The sequence below is a fragment of the Cucurbita moschata genome, unplaced genomic scaffold (assembly GCF_002738365.1).
Source record: "Cucurbita moschata cultivar Rifu unplaced genomic scaffold, Cmos_1.0 Cmo_Scf00018, whole genome shotgun sequence".
NCBI lineage: Eukaryota > Viridiplantae > Streptophyta > Magnoliopsida > Cucurbitales > Cucurbitaceae > Cucurbita > Cucurbita moschata.
In genome coordinates, this window is record NW_019268534.1 from 554,276 (window position 1) to 577,489 (window position 23,214).

Sequence of the window (23,214 nt, forward strand, 5' to 3'; positions counted from 1 at the left end):
AAATATATGGTCAAATTACTAAATTGCCCTCTAGCCAAAATTTTTAAACCTTCTTTTTTTTACCAGTAACAACGAGAAATCGGTGCGAGCCGCTAAGAGTAACACGGCAGCAGAAAGCACGGAAGAAAGACGACGGCGACGGCGGCGACACTGAGCTGCTCAACAGGAGGAGGAGCCGGCAGGGAAGAAAGACAGCGGCGACGGCGGTGGAGGAGGAACCGGCGTGAATGTTTATTAAAAAAAAATAAAAATAAAAAAAGAGTAATATTCTAACTTAGAGATATTTTTATTTATTTATTTATTATTATTATTATTATTATTATTATTATTATTATTATAACAACCACGGCTCGGCATTTATACTAGAGAAGTAAAACTCATTTGGGCACTTCCACCGTGAATTTTGAATGAGAGCGTAACGGGAAACTATGGCGTCTCGGTTCTCATCCCTCCGGTTGCAGAGGCGCCGCCTGCATACTGCCACCAATCAACTAAGCGTTAGGCAAATTCGCAACACCGACTTCTATGGCTGCTTGGGGGACCTGAAGAACCACATCTCCGACTCCGACTTCATCGCCCTCTCTTTGCAGAACACCGGTTCTTCTTCCTTTCCTTGGCACCGCCTTCAGTCCTTCGACACCTACGATACCGCCTATTGCAAGGCCAAGTACGCCGCCGAGAAGTTTCAGATCCTTCAATTCGCTCTATGCCCCTTCTCTGTTAGGGAATCCAAGCTAATCGCTCATCCGTAAGTCCCGCCGCCGCTTCTCTTCGTTTGTACGTTGGGGCGGGGGTCGGGGATTGGGAGTTTCTTTATATTACTGATTTCGTTTTTCTTTACTTGGTATGGATTTGGATGCTTCTTGATACGTAGTTGATGTTGAAAGCGAGCATGGAAATTGGAATTGAACGATATTTCTTTCATTGGAATCTAGAGTAGGGATTTGTAGTCAATCTTTTTCATTATTGTCATATGGGTAGAATTTGTAATGGAAGGTGGTAATGGGAAATTTGATGCCTTCTGGCTGATGTTTGGACAATGGTTTTTGCTTATGGGTTGCCTGTTCATCATTAGTTGAAATTCTAAACTCGAGGCCTCTTGTTTGATGAGTGATACAAATTTGATTGCTTATAATTATTTTGCATGATACATGCCTTCCTGTTACTTGCATCTTAGGTCATGGCAGTACCATCTGTAATTCGTGTTTTTTGCCTGTGAATTACGGCTGTCAGATCAAAGCTCTAGCGTTCTATTTCATGTGTGTCCCTGCCGTCACTGATCAGCTACGTTTCCTTCAATGGTATAGGTACAACTTTCATTTGTTCCCCAGAGATGATCTGAACATTGGGATGCCTTCTTACAGTTTTTCATGTCAAGTTTCACATCTAACATCCATGGCTCGTGAAGGTTTTGACTTTGATGCTTGCATATATGATGGTAAGCCTTATTGTGGACTATTTACTTCGGTTTCTCACTCACTGACCTCAAGACTTGAGATTTGCGACAGACACCATAGCTATTTATAGAAGAGTAATTTTGCAACCCAGATTTCCAGTCTCTAAACCACCTTCGTTGCAAGGTTTCAACAAGAGCAAAGGATGATTTTGAGGGGAATTCACAGGGAAGAAAAAAAAATCCATAATTTCTTTCTCAATCTCACTGTCCCTTGAAGTTCTGTTTCCATTATCCAGCTCAAGAGAAGAAATTAAGTTCCCAAGTCTCTAAAACTAAGTTCCCAAGGTAGGTAGAAAAAAATGCTGAAAAGGCCACCCAACGCTTCCAAAAAATCATCTCTCCCTATATCTAGAAGGGTTATACACACCCGTCTTGTTTTGAGATTCATATGGCTCATATAGAAATTATACAATTGAACGCCAGCCTTGCAAGTTTTTGTTAGTGGGTTGCTGAAGACCTTTTTGTTTCTGGTAATTTTTATCAACCTAAAAATTTTCTCCTCTTGTTGGTTTCAGGCATATCATACTTATCTAGAGCTCAAGAGTCTATAGCAAAAGTTCGAATAGGCCGTTCATTTCTAACACCTAGTACTTATGCTGTGAAATCTTCTTCTAGACAGACAATTGCTGATTCAGTTTTTGTTCAACGGGTTAAATCACGGGTAAAGAACTGGAAAGATGCATGTAATTCAAGCACAAAAACAAATGGTAAGTTACGGCCTACTATTGCTTTCTAAAACAATTTCTTCATGATCTTTTAATTCCGCTTTTTTTTTCCCCATTTTGCAGTCACATTTTAAAAATATTTAGGTTAAAGAACACTTTTGGTCCTTGAACTTTTATGAAAGCTATAATCCCTGAACCTTAGTTTGAAACGATTTGATCCATATTCTTTCAAACCTGTAAAAATTTAGTCCTTGGACTCTAGCATACAACAACTCATCCCCTATATTGTGCTTTAAATTTTCTCTATAATGAAAAATATTGTTAAAATTTAATGAGTTTTCGTCCCTCTGTAGATTGTGATATTGTAAACAAATATGTTCATAAACTATAGAGAATAATTGTTTCCTAATAAAAATTAGCATTTAATATGATGAGATTTTTGTAGTAGGTGTTAAATTGTTACAACCTAGAGTCCAAGAATTAAATCCTTACTTTTATGAAAGTTCATGGACTAAAAGTGTTTTTTAACCTCTTTTTATTTCCTTGTCTCCTGAAATAGTAAAGGTAATGTTTCCATAATATAGACGCTCTGCTAAGTTCGTTGAAAAAGCTCATCATTGGCAGCGAGCAGTATGGATCAAGGCCATCCATGACTATAGATGTTTGTAGTGAACGTCAAGTTCTACTTGTTTTAGAGGTAACTTGATCTTTTCATCTTATGAGTGATTTTAAAATGTGTATTGCTGTTGTTACACAACAATGAACCAAGCAAAAGCTATAATGTCATTTCTGAAATGACTATACCTTGTAATGAAAGTTGTTTCTTATCATGGGAAAAAACACTCTGAGATATCTAAATTTAAGAGTGAGTATAGGAATTCAAATTTAACCTCAGTGTTATCATTTTAAATGTGGTAGTGATCTAGACTCCTGCTAGCAGAACAATATACTTATCTTTGCTACTTTTTCTGTAGGGAGGGTTTATATGTAGACTTATATTCCTTTTTCTATTTGATGTAGCTGTTGAGTGAGTTTTCTGATGACCTGGTTCCTGTAGTAAATCCAGCTAAGGGTGGAGGAACTCAAGCAATTCGTGCCATTTTGACGAGCTCAAAAGAAGACAAGATTCTTCTTGAGGTACCAGTACATATTTCACTGGATTTCCACTTTCTAAGTTCCTAAACTATTGATTCTTTAGCTAGCTCTTTGAAGAAGTTTATGTACTTCAGTTGATTTTTTCATCACTTTCAACCCACCTATCCAATGGCATTATTAAAAATGTCTTATTTTTTAAAACTAAGATGAAGAAATGGTTCATAATGGAAATAAGGTTTTAATTTCCAAAAAATTGAAAGTCTGTGGTTCGATGTATTAGACTGATGGTTTAACTGAATGATATTTTGTTCACTGTTCAGAAGGAGCTTCAAAATCTTGAAGAGGAAGAAAACAAGAAATTTCGTGGTTTTCGAGAGGTGGTAGATATCATTTCTGCTTCACAGAAGCCTATTCTCTCCTACAATTCTCTTAATGGTGTTTATCTCATATATTCTTTACTTTTTGTTGATCTCTTTGCTTTATTTTTCTTTTGTTCTCTAGTTTTTATTCTAATGCTTTCTTTTTGGATGCAGATTTTGCATTTATTCATTCTAAATTCCTTGCTCCCCTACCTACTGGTATGGATGAGTTTGCGTCCTCTTTGCATTTGGTTTTCCCAAGAGTGCTTGATGTAAAGCATTTGATCAGCAAGATCGGTGGCCTCAGCAAGCCAATCAGTATAGCTTCAGCTCTTTCTTACTTGAAGAATCATTATTTTGCACCTATTGATTTGGACATTCCAGTTGAAGGTTTGTCACCCTGTCCACATCCTTTTTTACTTGGTTAAATTATTGGTTAAATTATAAGTTTAGTCTCTCAACTTTGAGGTCCCTAAACTTTTACTCTCAAGTCTAGAAGGTACCTAACAAATTTGAAATTTAAAAAAATTAATTGATCATATAAATTGTGAACTTATTGTCTAATGAAACTCTAAACTTTCGATTTGTATTTATTAGATACGTGGATTTTGAAAAATATCAAAGTTTAGGGACCAAGTTTGTCGTTTTGAAAGTTCAAGAACCAAATAGAAACAAACGAGGATTAAATTTGTAAGTTAACCCACTTTTTTCATGTTTTCATTCATTTCTTCATGGATACACATCATTAAACCTTTTGTTATGCTTCGGTTTTTATTCTGTTTTGTTATTAGTTCTTTAATTTTAATTTTTAAATGTCGTTTGTCTTACCAATCCATGAAAAGAAACCTGTCAATGTTTTATCTTTATCTATTTTACAGTAGTTTCAAGCCCTGCATCTCTAAGAGCATTGATCATGATCATGATCATGATCCCTCAAGCAGAAATCTTAATGCGAACCTTATACTGTGTTCTATTGCAGCTACAGGAAATGATCGCAAGTTTCATGGGCACAACGCTATACTGTTATGCCATTTGTTTGCAAAAGCCTGCTCTGTACTTAAAATTGATCTTGGTGGCGTCCAATCCAACAACAATTGTTTGGCCTCAAAGCTTGATGGGTGTGCAAATGTTTTTGGTTCATTCTCCCCCGACCACCACGAATCTGAGGATGAGGACATCAAGATCTCGACGAAGAACGTTAGAAAGGTTAGCTGTAGGCATTTGGTTTTCTTGTGGGGATTTAGAGACGGGATGACTGCTCAGTCGATGAAAACTGCACTTGAAGGATCCCATGAAGTTTTCTGTGAAGAGTTTGATGTCCGGTTCGTGGACAAGAAATGCGCCATCGTCGTATTCTGGCAACCTGGCTTATCTGAGGCGTTCCTTGATGCAATAAACAGCGATGGCATTGTGGGATGTTTAAAAGATATGGTATCTGAAGGCCTAAAAGCAACAGGTTATGAAACTTACAAGAGGGTGTGTAGGTTGGGTTTATGGGAAGCAGATTTAGCGGAGTCCCTGGAGAGAGCCAGTTCAGAACAACATCATTCCAGTTTCGAAGCTGATCCCGAAACCGAGCGGTTAGATATCTATTACTCTAATGATTCTATAATTAATTTGGCTGATCTTTGAAACCATTTTAGAGATTGCCAAAATGCATATAGCGTAGGGAGTATTGAAGTGATCTTCCTCCTATTTCCTAACTGATATTTGGCACCCATGATGATGATAAACACCTTGGAAGTTTTGGTCCATTCCAAAGAGAGCAAGTCTTTTAAGTTTATGATTATGATGCTGGAGGAATATGTTTCTTTCCATTATATTCCACACTGTTGTCCATTTTAGGTAGAAGAGGATGTCTCATGTCTAAACTTTAATAATCTAATATCGTTTCTTTCCATTATATGCCACACTGTTGTCCATTTTAGGTGGAAGAGGATGCCTCATGTCTAAACTTTAATAATCTAATATCTTGATAATATCTTGTGGTATAGTATCGATATTTTATAGCGTATATAATTTTTTCTTACCTTCTCTTGGATGAAAGTCTCACATCGGCTAATTTAGGGAATGATCAATCAAGGAATACTATTCGTTTATAATCAAGGAATACTATTCGTTGAGATGAGGCCTTTTAGGAAGTTCAAAGCAAAACTATAGTAGACAATATCATACCATTGTGAAGAGTTATGTTATCTAATATAATACCAAAGTCATCCACTAACTTAATCATGTAAATAGAAAATTCAAATGTTTTACAAATAACTCCAAAAAAAAGAGTAGGCATAGTAAAAAATAACTAAGACTTAGGAGTCTCAGTCATTAATTTATAATTAATAAATACTATCTTCATTGAGAAATCTCAAAACTAATCCCGACTAAAATTATACTAATGATACGGTATAATTCTTAATCACTAAAAGATATAAATTTCAAATTTTAAAACTTCCACTTTTATCTAATAAATTTTTTCAATTTTCATCTTCATAGGTCTAACATATAATAAAAAAAAAATTTAAAATTTTATTAATGCAATAGACCTTAAATTTAATTTTATATCAAATACTTTTTTTTAAATATCACTTGGGATGCAAAAAAATTAATAAACTACAATGTTGCTCTAGAAGGTTGTTGTCCGTGTAACAATTTTATGTGGGAATTGAAGTTAATAACTTTGAAAGATAATTACTGCATTCAACGTGTTTAATTTCATAGTATTATTTATTTTTTAGATAATTTTGTATTATTGTCACTTGAATTGAAGGGTCCCAAACTCTGGATCGGTATTTGTCTAATAGATGAAACTTTCAAAATGAAAATTAAGGATTTCGAAAAGTATAGATAATTTTTAAAGTTGAAAGATTAAAAAACCAAATGGACTCGGCTCAAACAATAATCTAAACTTTTCATTGAAGTGATTATGTATTCAACTAACCGGGATTTTAACTGTTTTCAAGGAGATCGAAATTAAAGGTTTTCATGGAGTTATGATTTTAAATGATTTGTTCAGGGTTTAGAGACTGGTCTTCCTAACTTGAAAACCAATAGTAGTAGCGATTCTAAGTAATAAAAATCAAAACTCTGATTTCTTCAAAATCAGCCGATCAATTCATCCTGGAAAGATGAGCAACAGAATCGGAACTTATGAACCATGGAATGACGCTTCGTGTTACGCATTAGATTCATGGTTGGAAAACTTAGTAGCATCAAGAGAATATGCGAGCCAACCGTGTGCCAACAATGACCATTAAACAAGAAAGATCATCCCGGCGAGTTAAACGGAAGAATCACTTTCATTTCGCAAACGAAGAAATTGCCACAGAACATTGAGTTGATCAATATCAGTTCTAGGACAGAGTGCGTTTGCTTTATCCAACTCCAATCAAACCAGACTTCTAAAACAAAAATCAACGAAGAAACCGAACGATTTGTACCAAGAAAAAACAGAAGAATCGGTGAAAATTGAAAGTGTACCAGCAATTAAAGGGCCTGAGAATCCAGAAACAAGAGTCTCAGACGAGTGATGCTGGAGAATTCAATGTCGCAAGGTTTTGAGTAAAATTTTGGCTGGATCGATCGAACGATCCAGTCAAGAAGCTGAACTTGCTTTTCGATTTGATTTTGTCCACAGCGAAATCTTCATACGTTGATATAACAAAAAACGAAGCAAGAGAAAATCATTGAATGAACACAAATTATTTTGGAAGAACCTTCGAAACGTAAGGGAGGCTGAAGAAACTATTGCTCGAAGAGGTAACGATGAACTTCTTATATAGCAGATGGACAAAGCAGGAATTAGGGTTTTCCTCTTTCATTTCATGTCTATGGGGGTATTATTGTAATTTCGCTTGTCTAACGGTTTAGTAACGGAGTGAATTGACGGAACTAATTCAATTCAAGTCTCGAGAAAATAAAAAAATTCATATGATTTTAATTTTATTTCTTTAAAAATTTTAATTTGGTCTCTAAAATTTTGTCAAATTTTATAAATTATTCTCACCAAAATTAAATTTTAATTAGTAGAACTATATGTTTTTATCCTATTTCCTTTCTTCCCATGGTTTATTTGTAATAATATATTCGAAATCTGATGATCCCGACATTCCTGCGGTCGGATTATTTACTCCTGCTTCTAAGAGTAAAAACTATCCCCATAAACGAACACAAGTCTTAAAAACCATCCCCACAAAACAAATACGAATAGGGGTGTACAACCCGGACCAACCCAACCTAAACTTTGATTGGGTTGGGTTGGATTAGTTTTAAGGTTGGTTTAGGTTCATTTTTCTAAACTCAAACTGACTTGGTTCAGTTTTGGGTTCATGGGACAAAATTTTTGAGTTGACCCGAGCCAAATAAAGATATATAAAATATACTAAGAAGTTTACATTAATCATGGGTTTGCTAGAGTGTTACACGAGTCTTTTGTGTGTGCTCTGCCCATCGTAGTAAATTTCCCAAGACGTTATCCAACATAAAATTGCTCTAAGAAATATACGTTTAACTATGAAGTTCTTATAATTGAGTTACCAGGGAAAAAAATGTGCACGTTCTTGGTATGAATAGTGATTTTCAATTTTCTGGAGTCTTTTTTAGTCATTCTATACTCGAGATTGCTCGGATGTATTTTTGGTTCATTTATTGTTTATTTAGTGATGGTATAAAAATAAAAAGATGGGATTAAAATTAAATACATCTCAAAATAGGAAGTGAAAATACTTCCATAGAAGCTTTTTATATTTGTCAGTCATTCATCAGTGTTACCTCTCATCTAAATTACTCAGAAATGGCGGTCGTAAACCTACACAGGCTCCGCCAAATCCACCGTCTGCCGGCGATCAGCTGCTCCAAATCCATTTTCTCAAGATGGTCGGCGTCCGCTGCTGCCTCGACGGAATCCTCATCGTCCTCATCTAAAAAGGTATCAGATCGAATCGTCAAATTGTTCGCAATTGATCCGGAGGGCACGAAGAAAGAGGTCGTTGGATTAACGGGTCAGACTCTTCTTAAGGCGCTTGCGAATCGGGGCCTGATCGACCCCGATTCCCATCGATTGGAAAACATTGATGCCTGTTCGGCGGAATGCGAGGTTAGTATTGCTCAGGAGTGGCTCGAGAAGCTCCCGCCGCGGTCCTACGACGAGGAGTATGTGCTCAAGAGAAACTCCAGGGTCAGGGCTTTGAACAAGCACTCAAGGCTTGGCTGCCAGGTTATCCTCACCCCCGAACTTCAAGGTATGGTCGTTGCAGTTCCCGAGCCCAAGCCTTGGGACATTCCTTAATTTTTTACTCGTTTTTGGAACACTGGATCTTTGTTATATGGCTTATTTGGCTGTTTAATAATTTGTGCCTTGAGATGGTGCATTTGGTGGACGACTTGTTGTCTATGCGAAAGATTATCGTCTAATTGCGTCGTTTCGATGCTTCTATGTTCTAGTTGTTCTGTCGTCTTGTTTGATGGTATATTTTTGTATTCGGATTTCTGTACCTCTTTGTTACAGTGGATGTAAACATTTGGAGAATGTATAAGAAATTGGCAAGCAATTGTTAGAATATGAAAAGAATTGGGTTCCTTCCATTGGTGTCACTGCTCTCTTCTTCCCGAAGAGCCCAACAAAAATACCCAAAATTCATTACAATGAAAAGGAAAAAAAAATGTTAGAAGTATTGAACCACTATTTGTTTGTCAATGATCTAGGGGATAGTCAAGAGTCCTGATGTTTGTAAGCCTAAAACATCCTATCTAGGTATTAATCTAAAAGCTTCTTGATGCCAAATGAGCTACTGTCAGAGTAAGTTGGAGATCTTTCTCCATGTTCATCCCTTAGAGAAGTCTTGTAAGACTTGATATGGGCACGTTGGTAGTTGGATTTTATTTCTTTATAAAACTTTGGAGATCTTGTTGAATGAATAATTTAAACAGGTATACATGTAGATTCGAAATGGTATGGGAGATTCCCCTAGAATCAGACTTTTCAGTGTTGGATCATTCCTAGCAGATACATGAAAGATTCGTTGGTTGGTTATTTATCAGATTATCATGGAGTTACTAAATGTTCTTGGAGATTAACGCCCAAGGTCAGTATACCCATAGATATTTTTTTTCTCTAGGGTTGCTAGATATTTTTTTCTCTAGGGTTGCTCTGGCTCCAAGGTTGGATTTTGGGGAGATTTTTGGGTGGGCAATATAGCCTTGCTTCCTCATCTTTCTGGCTCGAATTCAATCACCAACACCCACTTCAAGATGCGTGGGTCTATGGTGCTTGAAGTTTGGATTTGAAGATATGAGTGTAATAATGTTCATCTTGTTGGTTCTTGGTAGTTTTTCCAATGGTGATAAAGTTCAATCTAGAAACTCCTGTTGCCTTTTGTATTCGAATAACCAATCTAGAAACTCCTGAGGGGTAAGAAAACCTTAGAATGAGTTAATCTATTGAAATTGGTGGATAGTTTTACATTCGAATGGATAGATAGGGCCTTATATTTTGTTGTGACCTTCAACACTTGGAGAACTTTACATTCGAATTATTTTTGAGCTTGAGCAAAGCTTATTCCTAAAAGACACAGCGGTGGATTAGGAACACAAACATCCCATGGACTTCAAATTCTGGAATTTTGACTGTAAAATCTATACTTTTGACAGACAGTCCTGATATCATGAAGAATCCTTTTCCATTTGCTTAATTGTTGTGTGGCCTTTCCTGTGGAAAATGTTGAAGATCTTGATTACATGCTCATCCACTGCCCTTGTTCCAGAACTTTGTGATGGTCTTTTTCTCCATGGTTTCACCATCATGGGGCTGTACTTGGAGCTTGGTTGATTCCTTCCTTCGGTTATTGGTTGGTTCTCCCCTCATAGTACAGCCAATACTATTTGTCATAATGTTATTAGAGGTTTTAGTTGGAAAGAAGGTGTATGACTTTCAGTGGTAAGTTTATGGAGTTAAAGAGGTGATTGTCATTTGTAAGACAGTAATTTTGTAAGGTTAGTTGAGTTATATGTTAGGATGCATGCTCACAAACATGGTTATCCAAGAAGAAAGTCGAACAAGTTTCGAAACCTTCCTTTTGTGCGTCATGTTCGATGTGTCTGTAGACGCTCAATTTTAGACACCATCCATTCCGTTCATTACCTTGCCTTTTCTTTGGGCATTACTTCAACAACACATTCTTTCCTAAGCAATTCATTTTTAGTCCTTACAGAAGGATGTGTGCTAATTAAGATTATTGGGTAAGCAGCTCAGAATGGTTGATTATAGAGCTGCTTTTTTTTTAGGTTTCTCTTCAAGTAAGGGTTGCTGGAAGACCAATAATCTGAGATGGATGAATTAGTGTGTGTATTAATTAGTACGTCTCCTATTTCACTTTAAGATGCAAAGTTTTCTTATGCAATGGCATATTCAATGCCAAAGGGCCTCGGTAGTCGGTCGGTTTGAGTTGAATTGTTAGAACCAACAATAAACTGATATGTCTGGTCAGGTAAAACAAAAGCAGTTGCCTGGGACTGATTTACGCCCAACCACTTGACAAAATGTACATAGACAAGTATTGTAATAGCCCAAGTCCAGCGAGAGCAGATATTGTCCTCTTTGAGTTCTTCCTGCCCAAGTCCAACGATAGCAGATATTGTCTTTTTTTAGTTCTTCCTTTCGGCTTCCCTTCAAAGTCTTTAAAACGTGTTTGTTAGAGAGAGGTTTTCACACCCTTATAAAGAATGTTTCGTTCTCCTCCCCAACCGATGTAGGATTTCACAAGTATGGTCCATTCATATTGTTTCTTTGTTTTTTTTTTGTTTTTTTGGCTTGCTCCCCTAGCCTCGGTGCATCGTTAAGGCGTCTGGTACTGTCATTGAGTTTGAATAGAAAGCAAAGCACAGTTTTGAAAGTGGTTAATGGAGTTTTCCTACAGAACCTTACATCCTTATGGCACACTCCATTTAAGAAAAACATGGAATGGAACTGAATCAGTTTGGATTGGATGGAGCTCAGACTTGTTAGCTCTTTTGGCCAAGAAGCTGCCTGTGTGCGCTTGTTGGAACCTTCAGGAATGGATGTATTTTGGCAGGTTGCTTCAAGTTTACGCCTAACGTTCAATGTCTTTCCTCTGTTCATTTAGGGTTTATGATGAGAAAATTTTGAATGCTCCAAAGTTGGGTTAAGGTTATTATTTGAACTTCCCCTATTTTCAAATATCCAATAAATTTACAGATCAGTCCTTTTTAACGTCTTCAAAACCGTCTCTTGCCCCGATTTTGGAACTTCATTAATTAACTTCAAACTAATGATAATAATAACATTTTCCATTGAAATAATAAATTTCTCACTCGACTAGTGTCCGGTCCTCGTGGGATCCTAAGACCTATTGGAATGAACAAAATAAACATCCCAATTTAGAACTCTGGTGTCGGGGCCTTGTCTTGTCAACTAGTTTAAAATGGTAGTTTAATTTTTAATGACGCGTGGCATACGATAATTGTATAGGAGAATCGGCATGTGGGTTAAACTTTGACGGGTTTAAGGGAATTGAGTGGATAAGTATTTTTTTTTTAAACTAAAAAAAAAAATTCAAAAGGGTAGAACATTGTTATTATTATTATTTTTTAATAAACATTCCAAACTTTAGATTTTTAATATTAAATTTTTTGAAAGAAAGATAGTATTTTTAAAAATAATTTATAAATTTTGTTTAGTAATGGAAACATATTATTTAAAAAATGCAAATCAGGAAGGATAAAATAAGAATAAATTAAACAGAAAGCCCTAAACCCTTCTTCGCGCCGGTTCCTCCTCCTTTTGTCGCTCATCTTCTTCTTCTTCACGCCGGTTCCTCTTCCTTTTTAGCAGCTCAGTTTCACCGCCGTCGCCGCTGTCTTTCTTCCGTGCCGGCTCCTCCTCCTTTTTAGCAGCTCAGTGTCACTGCCGTCGCCGCCGTCTTTCTTCCGTGCTTTCTGCTGCCGTGTCACTCCTAGCGGCTTGCACCTATTTATCGTTGTTACTGGTATGTTCTCAATATCTATCTATGTCTTTTTACTAACTAGAGAAACTCAAATTACAACTTGTCGGATGAAAGAAAGGAGCAATAGCTTGCATCAAACCTTGAACCTATCATCCTTTTTTGACTTTTGTGTTGTATTAGTTTTGAGATTATGGAACATAATCAATCAGATTGATGTTTATATAAATGAATTCTTCCTCATTTAGAATTTGCATTATATATTCTTTGCATACCTATTTGGAGTATAGTTACTGAGTATTGAATTGTTTGACAATGAATTAGCCACAAACAAGATGGTGCTATCAGAGGAGGAAATCACCAGGCTTTTCAGAATTCGAAAAACTGTTCTACAAATGCTAAAAGACCGAGGTTATTTTGTTGGAGACTTTGAGATCGACATGTCAAGAGAGCAATTTAAGCATAAATATGGTGAAAGCATGAAAAGAGAAGATGTTGTTATTAATAAAGCTAAGAGAAATGATAGCTCTGATCAGGTATCGTCTCAAAAAAGTGAATATTTGATTAGTAGTTTTCATAGTTATTAAAGTTAAGTTACAGGAGATACGAGTTTCTCATTAAATTCTCCTATTTGTTTACGTCCTCGTATCGTGACTCTTTTCTGTATAGATATACGTTTTCTTCCCGGAAGAACAGAAGGTTGGTGTCAAGACAATGAAAACATATACGAACCGCATGAAAACGGAGAATGTTTTTAGAGCGATATTGGTCGTTCAACAGAATTTGACCCCTTTCGCTCGTACCTGTATAAGTGAAATATCTTCCAAATTCCACTTGGAAGTTTTCCAGGTGAAAATATTTTATGGCCAAGGCAGTTGTTTAATTGCTCTTATTTTTCTTAGTTCACCTAAAATATAAAATTTTTGTTCTTGTTCTTCTCTTTATTTGTGGATGCAGGAAGCGGAATTGCTTGTTAATGTCAAAGATCACGTTCTTGTTCCCGAGCACCAGTTACTTACTAATGAAGAGAAAAAAACACTACTGGAGAGATATACTGTGAAAGAAACACAGGTTAGCTTTAGTTCTTCAGAAAATATAACATTGTGAGAATGCATCTCGAGATCTATATTGAAACGTGATATGCTCACGCATTCTCGATACCACTTTGGTTCCCATGTCTGTAGCAAGAAACTAGGGATAAGGTGAATTCATCAATTGAACTCCTCCAATCTTATCTCAACGAGTGACTAACGACTCGATTTCTTCGTGGTTCTATCTTCAAATTGCCCAATCTTATTTAGTGGAATTTTGCTTTTTCTCGTGTTCCATTAGGGGTCACTAGCATGCTGCGACTTGCAACCCGTATTTTTGTAGCTTGTCGTGTGCATGTGCTCCATGTAGTGTTCCATTAGGGGTCACTAGCATGCTGCGACTTGCAACCCGTATTTTTGTAGCTTGTCGTGTGCATGTGCTCCATGTAGTGTTCCATTAGGGGTCACTAGCATGCTGCGACTTGCAACTCGTTTTTTTGTAGCTTGCCGTGTGCATGTGCTCCATGTAGTGTTCCATTAGAGGTCACTAGCATGCTGCGACTTGCAACCCGTATTTTTGTAGCTTGTCGTGTGCATGTGCTCCATGTAGTGTTCCATTAGGGGTCACTAGCATGCTGCGACTTGCAACCCGTATTTTTGTAGCTTGTCGTGTGCATGTGCTCCATGTAGTGTTCCATTAGGGTCACTAGTATGCTGCGACTTGCAACCCGTATTTTTGTAGCTTGTCGTGTGCATGTGCTCCATGTAGTTTTCTTAGCAACGAAGAATTCTCGACAGTGTTTTATTTTTCGGTTTGGCCCTATTTACCACTTCTAGAGAACTATCTTTATGTTGTCTTTTTTGTTCTTTTTAGTAACCAAGTATTGGGGCATTACTCCATGCGCGCATTGTATACTAATCACAATGCGAACTATAGAGGCGTTTGTCGGGCCGTACCATATTGTCTACTATCTATTCGTTAGTGTTGATATGCGTTTGCATTTCTGTTGCAAAATGAATAAGAATCTTATATGATTTTTCCATACTTTGTGTTAGCTACCACGCATACAGGTGACCGACCCAGTTGCAAGATATTACGGGCTGAAGCGTGGACAAGTCGTGAAGATCATCAGACCAAGTGAGACTGCAGGAAGATATGTTACTTACAGATATGTTGTCTGAGTATGCTTAATATTTTGCAATTGAAGATGCGACATATGAGTTCCCCTTGGGTTGTGATATCTTATTAGGTGAGTTGAAGAAGAATTTGGGGAACTTTTGTTTTCAGGATTTAGATGGGACCTTCATAGTATTAGTAGTGTTGTACACTAAGTTCATTCTTATGAACATGATATTACCTTATGGAAGATTCAATATTTCTATTGAAGGCCACTTTTTGCGTATTGAGAAGCAATTACGTTGTGACTGTAATGTCCCACATTGGTTGGGAGGAGAACAAAACCCCATTTATAAGGGTGTGGAAACCTTCCCCTAGTAGACGCGTTTTTTAGGGAAAGCCCGAAAGAAAAAGTCCAAAAAGGACAATATCTGCCGGCAATGGGCTTGGGCTGTTACAAATGGTATCAGAGCCAGACACTGGACTATGTGCTAACGAGGAGACTGTTTCCCGAAGGGGGTAGACATGAAGTGGGTGCCAGTAAGGACACTGAGCCTCTAAGGGGGTGAATTGTGATGTCTCAAATTGGTTGAGGAGAACAAAATCTCCTTTATAAGGGTGTGGAAACATTCTCCGAGCGACACGTTTTAAAATCTTGAGGGAGAGCTCGAAAGGGAATACCTAAATAGGACAATATCTGCTAGCGGTGGACTTGGCCCGTTATAGTGACGGTCACACTTAATAATTTTTGAATAATCTTATTCAATCGGAGACGAACTAATCGCAAATGACTATTTAAAACGCGTTGTTTAACGAAAAAGATCTTTGTTTTGTGATTTTGACTAATGCGTCATATAAAAATAGGATCACCTTAGCTCTAACATAGCTTCATTGAAAGTGCATAGGTAGTAGCTACATAGGATAATGCATATAGCAAGCACTAATAATATTGTGTTGCCATTATTTATCATTTTCAACGTAGTAGGATTCAACTGCAACAATCTCTACCTCTTATCATATTGCTTCTCCACCCAAAAATCGACTGTAAAAATCTAAAGCTTCACGTGGTTTGTATTCAGGTACAGTATGTCCAGATCCCTGCAACAATACCAACGTACAATTTTATCATCAAAGACTAAAAAAAAAACATTATCTTTATAAAAAAAAAAAAAAAAAAAAATTACATCATCACTTGCCTTAATGGTAAGAAAGATTAGGTTGTTCTCGTAGCTTCGCAAGTACCTGCCATTCAAAAAGTAACTCAACTGTTAAATTATTACCGTTTAGCTCCAATCTATAATTACTTTTAACTTTTTACATGCTTATTTATCATATTTTGCATATCTAGTTAATAAACACGAACACATTGAACAACAAGATGAAGATGCAGAAATCAGAAACCAGAAAACAAGGAAATGGAATGACGAAAGTACCCGACAACTTGTTCGTTCGACGTCCATGGCCTCCATTCATCGACGACCTTGTATCCAAGTGATCTAACCCAAGCTTCGCTCCCAGTGAATGGAACACACATATCATGATCGCCGCTACCAGAAAAAACGAATATGCAAGTCAGCTTCAAAAGATCTAAACACAACAGTCACTTGCGGTGGTGTTATGACCAGATAGTTGGAAACATCCAATTTCATTTGATGGCCTCTCCACTTATTTTGTGCCATTTGTATTAAAACCATGTACAAACTGTTCTAAATTCTTATGGTTGATAATATGTCCACGTTAAAATATTTACAATAATGTCGATGTTGAGGACAGTTGGAAGAGGAGTCCCACATCGACTAATTAAGGTGTTGATCATGGGTTTATAAGTAAGAAATACATTTCCAATGACATGAGGTGTTTTGGGGAAACCAAGAGCAAAATCACGACAGCTTCTGCTCAAAGTGGACAATATCATACTATCCTTTTTATCAATACAAACCTACGGTCATAGACAAAAATTAAGTACCCTCCAACAATAACAGAGTAATGAATGGTACCTGAAAATAAGAGCTCGATATCCTTTCAAGGTAAGGTTTTTGTGGTAGGGGATCATGCTCCCAGCATCGTGGTCAAAGTTAAGTTTATCAGTACATAGCTCCCAGTTGCCTGCCAAACTCTATTGCCATTGATAAAAACATAAAAAGTAAGGTCTAAGAATTAAGGGCATATAAATATAGTGAGTACTGATAACCTTACCTTGTCAGCATGGATTGCTTTCCTCACTGCTTCATTGTTCAACCATGCTGTTGCAACTTCATCGTTCTTTACACAATACATAAATGTTAGGAGGCATTAAGTGTAAATAAATTTAACACCCAAACAAACAATTTATTTGGTGCATTTGGAAGTAAATGATTTTGGACCAGTAAACACTGCCTCTAACTATAAATGTCAAGGAAATTCCAGAACGAAGTTGAAAAGTTAAATATATTTTGACAAGCACAAACAAATGGAAGGTAATGGTTCAGCTCAGGATGGCATTGAAGAAGGTTCCCCATAAAGAAATGGGGTTTTACCCTTTTCTCATAAATCGAAGCACAGAAACCATAAACTATAGCAAACACGTTGGAGGTACCATCAAAATCCGAAAAAAACCAAGGAACTGAACTTACAGTGCATGGAACTTCGGTGTCACCAAGAAGTTGGGACCAACTTGGAACAATGCCAGCTCTGACAGGAGCTCTAAGAGGCCAGGCTCGACCAAACATCCTCTTCCTCACAGCAAGCGGCCTCTCGGTCTCGCCAAGCAATCGGAAGCTGCTCGGCAACTCGATATTTTTGGTCTTTATCTTCTCAGGGGCATGGTAGCAAGGTTCCAAAATGTTGTATACGTTTAAGCCATCAACCAACTGAGATAAATGACATACTCTTAGGTGATTTGAATCAACATCCAATTCTCTCACTCTAATAAATGATTAAGTTTCAAAACCAGCTTTCACCACCTCGTCAACTCTGGCAAGCTTGTCCTCACAGGCCATGTCAGTGGGTTCATAGTAGTTTCCTTTACATGTATTTTCAACTTCCTGAATATGGGTCAAGTTTGGAAAGTCAAATAACATATGATTGCAAGGATGGTGCAAGACCAACCTTGAAAAGGCAGAGGATCAGCAATTAGTCAAAGAATGAGCTACACTTTAAACTAAGGAATCAACCCACCTGAAATAGCTCATCAGAGATCAGCCCCATCCCATGTGCAAATGGAACAAGAGCATTTCCATCAAACACATCATCTGCAACTCCATTTCCAACCAAGTAACCCTGCAAAACAAGTGACTCGTTTGGTTAATCCTAACGTTTTAGCTTGATTTGAATGCATATAGTTTGGTTAATCCTAAAATATCTTCATTTTTACCAAATCTTAGTAGTTTTCATACGTGACATGTTTTATTTAGACATGGTGGAGAGATACGATGGGTAGGCATTCTGGTTGAACAATGTAGGAGTTTAAACTTGAAACAAATAGAGCAAAATCGAGTAGGTTTCATAAAAATCAGTAGTGCATAAACAGGTGGTGCACAATCTTAAAAACTCCAATCCCTAAACCCGCTCTTTTAATGAACTTTCCCACTTGATCTCCTTAGAGTAAGGTCATTTAACCTCCACACCTATCTTATTCTAAATGTTAGCTCATTATTTCTCCCCTGCGTCTAAAGAAAACGTGCCATGTAAAAAAAACTATAAAGATAACAACAAGAACGTTTCAGAAATTCAAACCAAAACAATAATTAAACTTTTTAAACCATGGAGACTAAATTGATAATTGAACAAAAAGTTAAATGCTATGTTTGGTTCATCATCCATTTCTTATTTATATCTTTAAAAAAAGTTTGGCACACTTGTTTTTGACAACAATAATCCAGACTAGCTTAGTTCTTAAACATTAAGCCAATAAACTTGCAAACAAATGTGAAATACAGTTTTTATTGTTTGTTGGATCCTTAATTTTTTTTAAAAAAACAACCATAAACCAAATAGTGTACCTTGAAGTTCAGAATGGGCTTTACACCAGTCTCAAGTCCTGGAAAAACAAAAGATTCGTATGTTAATTTTGAAGAAGAAAGCACGAAAAACCCAAAAAAGAAATACCTTTAACAACTTCGGTGGCAAGAGTTGGCACATATACTCCTGCATATGACTCTCCAGCAATGTAAAAGTGGTTAGGCAGGAACTGCGGGAACAACTTAAACCACTGCCCAATGAAGCAATAGAAGAATGTAGAAAGCACATCAGTATATCTTATCATAAGACGACTCAAAATGTTAACATAATAAACATTACCAAACGAACCCAATACCTGAAGGAGAAATCTATGTGAATCAAGAGCAGTCTTCACGTCACCAGTATTATAATCCGATTCATCTTTTGAATAAGATAAACCAACTCCAGCAGGCGAATCCAAGTATATGATGTTGGACACCTGAATCAGGAAAACAAACAATTGGGAGCTTATTTTTTAATCCAAGTGAACAAACAAAAGCTGTTCTACAAAACGAAGAAAAATTGAATAAATCAATGTTGAGATCGAACAAGTCCCACGTCCCCTAATTAAGGAATAATTCTATAGGTATGAGGCCTTTTTTAAAATTAAAGTCACAAGAGTTTATGCTCGAATTGGACAATATCTTATCACTATAAAGAGCTGTGGTTCCTAACGATCAGACATTCAACCACTGTTCTACAAAAAGAAGAAAAATCGAATCAAATCAAATCAAACCTTCGACCAGCTGTATGGATTAAGATGAAGTTTTGGAAGGCCGTCCGATGTGTTTGCTGCTTCAAAGTTAAATGGCCCTTCACAAGACGAACAAAACAGAGAAATGGTTGCTTAAAAATGGCCATACAATTAAGAGAAAGCTAAAAACTAACACTTTTTTTTAGAGTTTTAATCTCTAACATTAATTAAGTACTGAAAATAAATTTTTTAGTGCTTAAAAATATTAAATATAAAGTAATCTTTCTATTAAGCTTTTGCGTAATAAATTAATAATAGTTTAAAATAGTAAGAGTGATAGAAAAAATTTACGTCTCTAAATACCCAAAATTGAAAAGAATAATAAAAATAAAATAAGGAAGTGTGAATGTTTTTTTTTTTTTAACATTTTTTAATTTATGATATAAAATAATTTAAAATATAGAATTTTTTTTTCTTTTTATCATATATATAATACTTTTAAAATTTTCAAAATTTACCTCTAATTTATTAGAAATTATCATTTAGGTCCTTCAAAAAAAATATTAGTAAAATTTGTGGACAAAAGTAATTGCTTTATTGACATATTTGGACAAAAGATTATTTCCTTTTTTTCTCTCTCTTGGAAAGTAATAAGTGGAAATTTTATAACAAACCTCATTTATTATATCTATCAGTTTAAAAAAAAACAATATTATTTAATTTAGATTTTTAATAATATTAAGAATTTTAGTTATTCCAGCCTCGAAACGCAAAAGGATGAACAATCAAAATGGGTAATAACTTCAAAATACGCAGCAAGCGGTTCGTATTCGTTTCAATCGCAGTTTCAAATGCATTCAACTAAGCACAATCATTTAAGGAAAGAAAGAAGAAAACAGAAAGGAATTGACGAATCACAAACAAAACAGAGCAGAGAAATTTTAAAAAATGTCAGTTAGAGAACGGAAATCAAAGAAGAAGATCAAGAACCCTACCGTGTTCATAAACGAAACCATCGAAACTAGAGCATCCAGGGCCGCCATTCAGCCACAGAACCACCGGATCTTCAATCGGATTCCTCTCCGATTCAACGAAGTAGTAGAACAGATTCCTACCGTGCTTTTCGTCGATCTCCACATACCTTCAAAATCCACACCGATAACATTCAAATTCAAAGCCAAAAATCTCCAGAAACAAAAACAAATCATCAAAATAACTGTAAATCAAAAATCCGCACCCGGAGTAGTGCTTGGAAGGGAAAGAGCCGGAGAAACCAGGGAGCTCCGAAATGAGTGCGGAATTGGCCAATAGAAAGAAATAGAAGAAAATGATTGAAACGGCCGAGAGAAAGGGAGGAAGTGATAAGCTCCTTGTCTTCGCCATGGCCGTCGAATCTGGAGCTCCAAATTGAAGCGAGTTTTGATTGGTCTGCAGTTGCAAGGAATTTGTGACGCCATTGGTTCGTTTTTATACCCAACGTCTCAGCGCCATTTTTTTCATTGCTATTTTTTTTTAAAGAAAATTATTTGTAAAATATCTTGAAAATGTATGATATTTTTTTTTTGGTTACACACGTTTTTTAGGCCTAATTTAATATGTTACCTACCAAAAAAAAAAATACTATATTTAAAAAAATATATAAAAATATTTATTAGATGTGGCCATTATTGCTCGAGTCCGTTAACCTACTCACAAAATATATACTATTAAATAAGAGATCCCGAGCTCTAAAAAATTAAATGATGATGTATAAATAAATATTAATGAAATTAATTAATATTAACGTATAAATAAATGATGAAATTTAGTAAATTAACGTGTAGTCATTGTAATTTGAATAAAATATTATAAAATAGTAACGATTTATTGGAAAAAAAAAGTTTAAAATATAGTCTTGTAAATTATTCTTTCTTTTTTATTTAATTACGTTATTTTTTTTATGTGTTACGGTAAATTTTAAATTTAAAGATTTAAATTAAATATGAGTTAATAGAGTACAGAATATAGGGATTTAATTATTAAAAAAATGGTAAATTTTATAATATGCTTTTAGAAAGAAAAAGTAAATCGTTCGAAGCTTTGACGCTAAGAGATCATCATAAAGGTTAAAAAAAATGATTTAAGAGAGAAGTGGTTGGTGGAAGACAATTCGAGTCGAAGTGGACACTCAGGCTTAAGTCACCAATAGAGCATGAAATGAGTTAGCCAATGAAGGTTCGACACGTATCAATTCGACCTAATTTTTTTTTTGTGAGAAATATTCGACACCTGATGACACTGACATTATTCCACGCCGTTGTTACATTACTTACTTTAATTTCTTAGGTTGTCTTATTCTTATGATCACTCTCATTTATATATGGTCTCAGTTCATTTACGCATCCCTCATTTACTCAAGTGTTATATGCTCACTAGTTTCTTTCTCGGCTTGTTTTGAAACCAAATCTTACTGGAAGAGGTACCGTTATGATGCCGCTTGTAACGATCCATGCTCAGAATTTTGAATCATGATTCAAATCTCGAGCATGGGTCATGTTACATAATATTTACAAATTTGTAACAAAAAGTAGTTTCAATATTCTATTTAAAACCCGCCATTTAAATCATTTTATTCTTCTCTAAAAACTTTAAAGGTAACCACAAAACCATCGGGTTCGTTTTGACTGAGCTCGTTCCTTGACCACCGGTTGTTACCGGTCACATTTTGTAAGAGGAAAACGCATACCATTTAAGGCCTTTTTTAAAATTAATTTATGAGATTATTATATCATGAACTAGTCTATATTGTTTGATTAATATATTAAAAAAAAAAAAAAGAACAATGAAAAATAAAATTAGACCAATCGACCACAAGTTGACCCGAGAAAATGGGAGTTGGTTGTCTGGTTTAGTGAGCAACTCGAGAGATTCCTTATCCACGTCAGTTTTTTTCTGAGTTCTGTCAGCCAATTATTTCACGACATACAGAATATATATATATATAAATTTAAAAGGAAAAAAACAAACTTTGAATTTTTTTTGAATTACACTAAAAATTAGAGTTATTACGTAAAATTTGTCAATAATAATTTTTAAAAAGTTGATTTTTTTTTTAAAGATTTTAATTATACTGTTGAAACTATTGAGCAGAAATTACAAATTGTTTTATCAATTTTGAATTAAAATTGTTTTTTTGTCATTAAATATATATTTTTCAATATTCACATTTTTTTATGTTTGATTTTTAAAATGTTATTGGAACAAAATTTTTTATTGAAAAAAATGAATAAATATCTTGTTGTTATTTTTTTTTTCAAAAAATAATAATTACTATTTTTCTGATCTTTAAAAAAAATCTCAACATTTTATTATATTTTTTATTTTGGTATTTATGTTGGGTTGTTTCCAATTTGATTAAAAAGACAAAATAAAAAAAATGTAAAAGGAATATATAATAATCTTATAACTTCGTAACATTTTGATTGTTAACTCGACTTGTTATAATTAATAAAATTTTAATTTATCAGAATCCAATTTACTTATAATTCATTCCGACATTTTTTATTTACGGTATGACTTTTTTCAACCTTTGATATTCTGCTCGTATTTAAATACGAGCCTTGTTTATTTGTGCATACGAACCCTGATAAGATCAATCGAAAGAAAGAAAATGACAGATATATTAAACCTTACTCCCCACGACAACCTTAAACAAAAGTATCAATGATTTAAGGTTGGTGAAGAGGCAAGCAATGGATGATGATGCCAAACCCTTTAAAAACCCTAAGGATTAAGCATTGTGGGACCCTTAAATTAATGCCTTTTCTAGTGGTCCCTTTATCCTTTTTCTCTTTTCAAAAAAAAAAAAAAAAAAAAAAAAAAAAAAAAA

General features: G+C 35.4%; 4 protein-coding genes and 1 long non-coding RNA gene across 6 annotated transcripts; 4 read left to right on the forward strand and 1 right to left on the reverse strand.

The window, feature by feature from the left end:
- Positions 1 to 71: 71 nt before the first annotated feature.
- Positions 72 to 15,229, forward strand: LOC111456198. Its single transcript, XR_002712714.1, has 3 exons — positions 72 to 206; positions 5,886 to 5,887; positions 15,220 to 15,229. It is a non-coding gene; the product is annotated as an uncharacterized LOC111456198 (long non-coding RNA).
- LOC111456191 (poly(A)-specific ribonuclease PARN-like) lies at positions 388 to 5,358 on the forward strand. Of its 2 annotated transcripts, XM_023097990.1 has the most exons (8): positions 389 to 748; positions 1,308 to 1,438; positions 1,972 to 2,163; positions 2,706 to 2,818; positions 3,142 to 3,258; positions 3,537 to 3,651; positions 3,750 to 3,965; positions 4,555 to 5,358. In XM_023097990.1, exons 1-8 carry the CDS (start codon positions 429 to 431, stop codon positions 5,205 to 5,207), a joined length of 1,857 nt encoding a protein of 618 aa, XP_022953758.1. In that variant the 5' UTR covers positions 389 to 428; the 3' UTR covers positions 5,208 to 5,358. The 2 variants fall into 2 exon arrangements, with proteins under 2 accessions (XP_022953760.1, XP_022953758.1); XM_023097992.1 differs by lacking the exon at positions 2,706 to 2,818 and having other exon boundaries at positions 388 to 748; positions 3,179 to 3,258.
- On the forward strand, positions 8,306 to 9,149 carry LOC111456197 (putidaredoxin-like). The gene has a single exon (XM_023098003.1). It carries the CDS (start codon positions 8,362 to 8,364, stop codon positions 8,854 to 8,856), a length of 495 nt encoding a protein of 164 aa, XP_022953771.1. The 5' UTR covers positions 8,306 to 8,361; the 3' UTR covers positions 8,857 to 9,149.
- LOC111456196 (DNA-directed RNA polymerases II and IV subunit 5A-like) lies at positions 12,322 to 14,961 on the forward strand. The gene is made up of 5 exons (XM_023098002.1): positions 12,322 to 12,571; positions 12,851 to 13,062; positions 13,196 to 13,375; positions 13,484 to 13,597; positions 14,614 to 14,961. Exons 2-5 carry the CDS (start codon positions 12,862 to 12,864, stop codon positions 14,737 to 14,739), a joined length of 621 nt encoding a protein of 206 aa, XP_022953770.1. The 5' UTR covers positions 12,322 to 12,571; positions 12,851 to 12,861; the 3' UTR covers positions 14,740 to 14,961.
- A 299-nt stretch (positions 15,230 to 15,528) lies between the features above and the next one.
- LOC111456193 (serine carboxypeptidase-like 20) lies at positions 15,529 to 20,813 on the reverse strand. Its single transcript, XM_023097994.1, has 14 exons — positions 20,584 to 20,813; positions 20,342 to 20,487; positions 19,389 to 19,465; positions 18,969 to 19,091; positions 18,761 to 18,863; positions 18,655 to 18,692; positions 17,831 to 17,932; positions 17,617 to 17,697; positions 17,287 to 17,523; positions 16,871 to 16,936; positions 16,672 to 16,790; positions 16,108 to 16,221; positions 15,871 to 15,916; positions 15,529 to 15,772 (listed from the first exon to the last, which is right to left on the reverse strand). The coding sequence occupies exons 1-14, from the start codon at positions 20,727 to 20,729 to the stop codon at positions 15,689 to 15,691; spliced, it is 1,482 nt and encodes a 493-aa protein (XP_022953762.1). The 5' UTR covers positions 20,730 to 20,813; the 3' UTR covers positions 15,529 to 15,688.
- Positions 20,814 to 23,214: the final 2,401 nt, after the last annotated feature.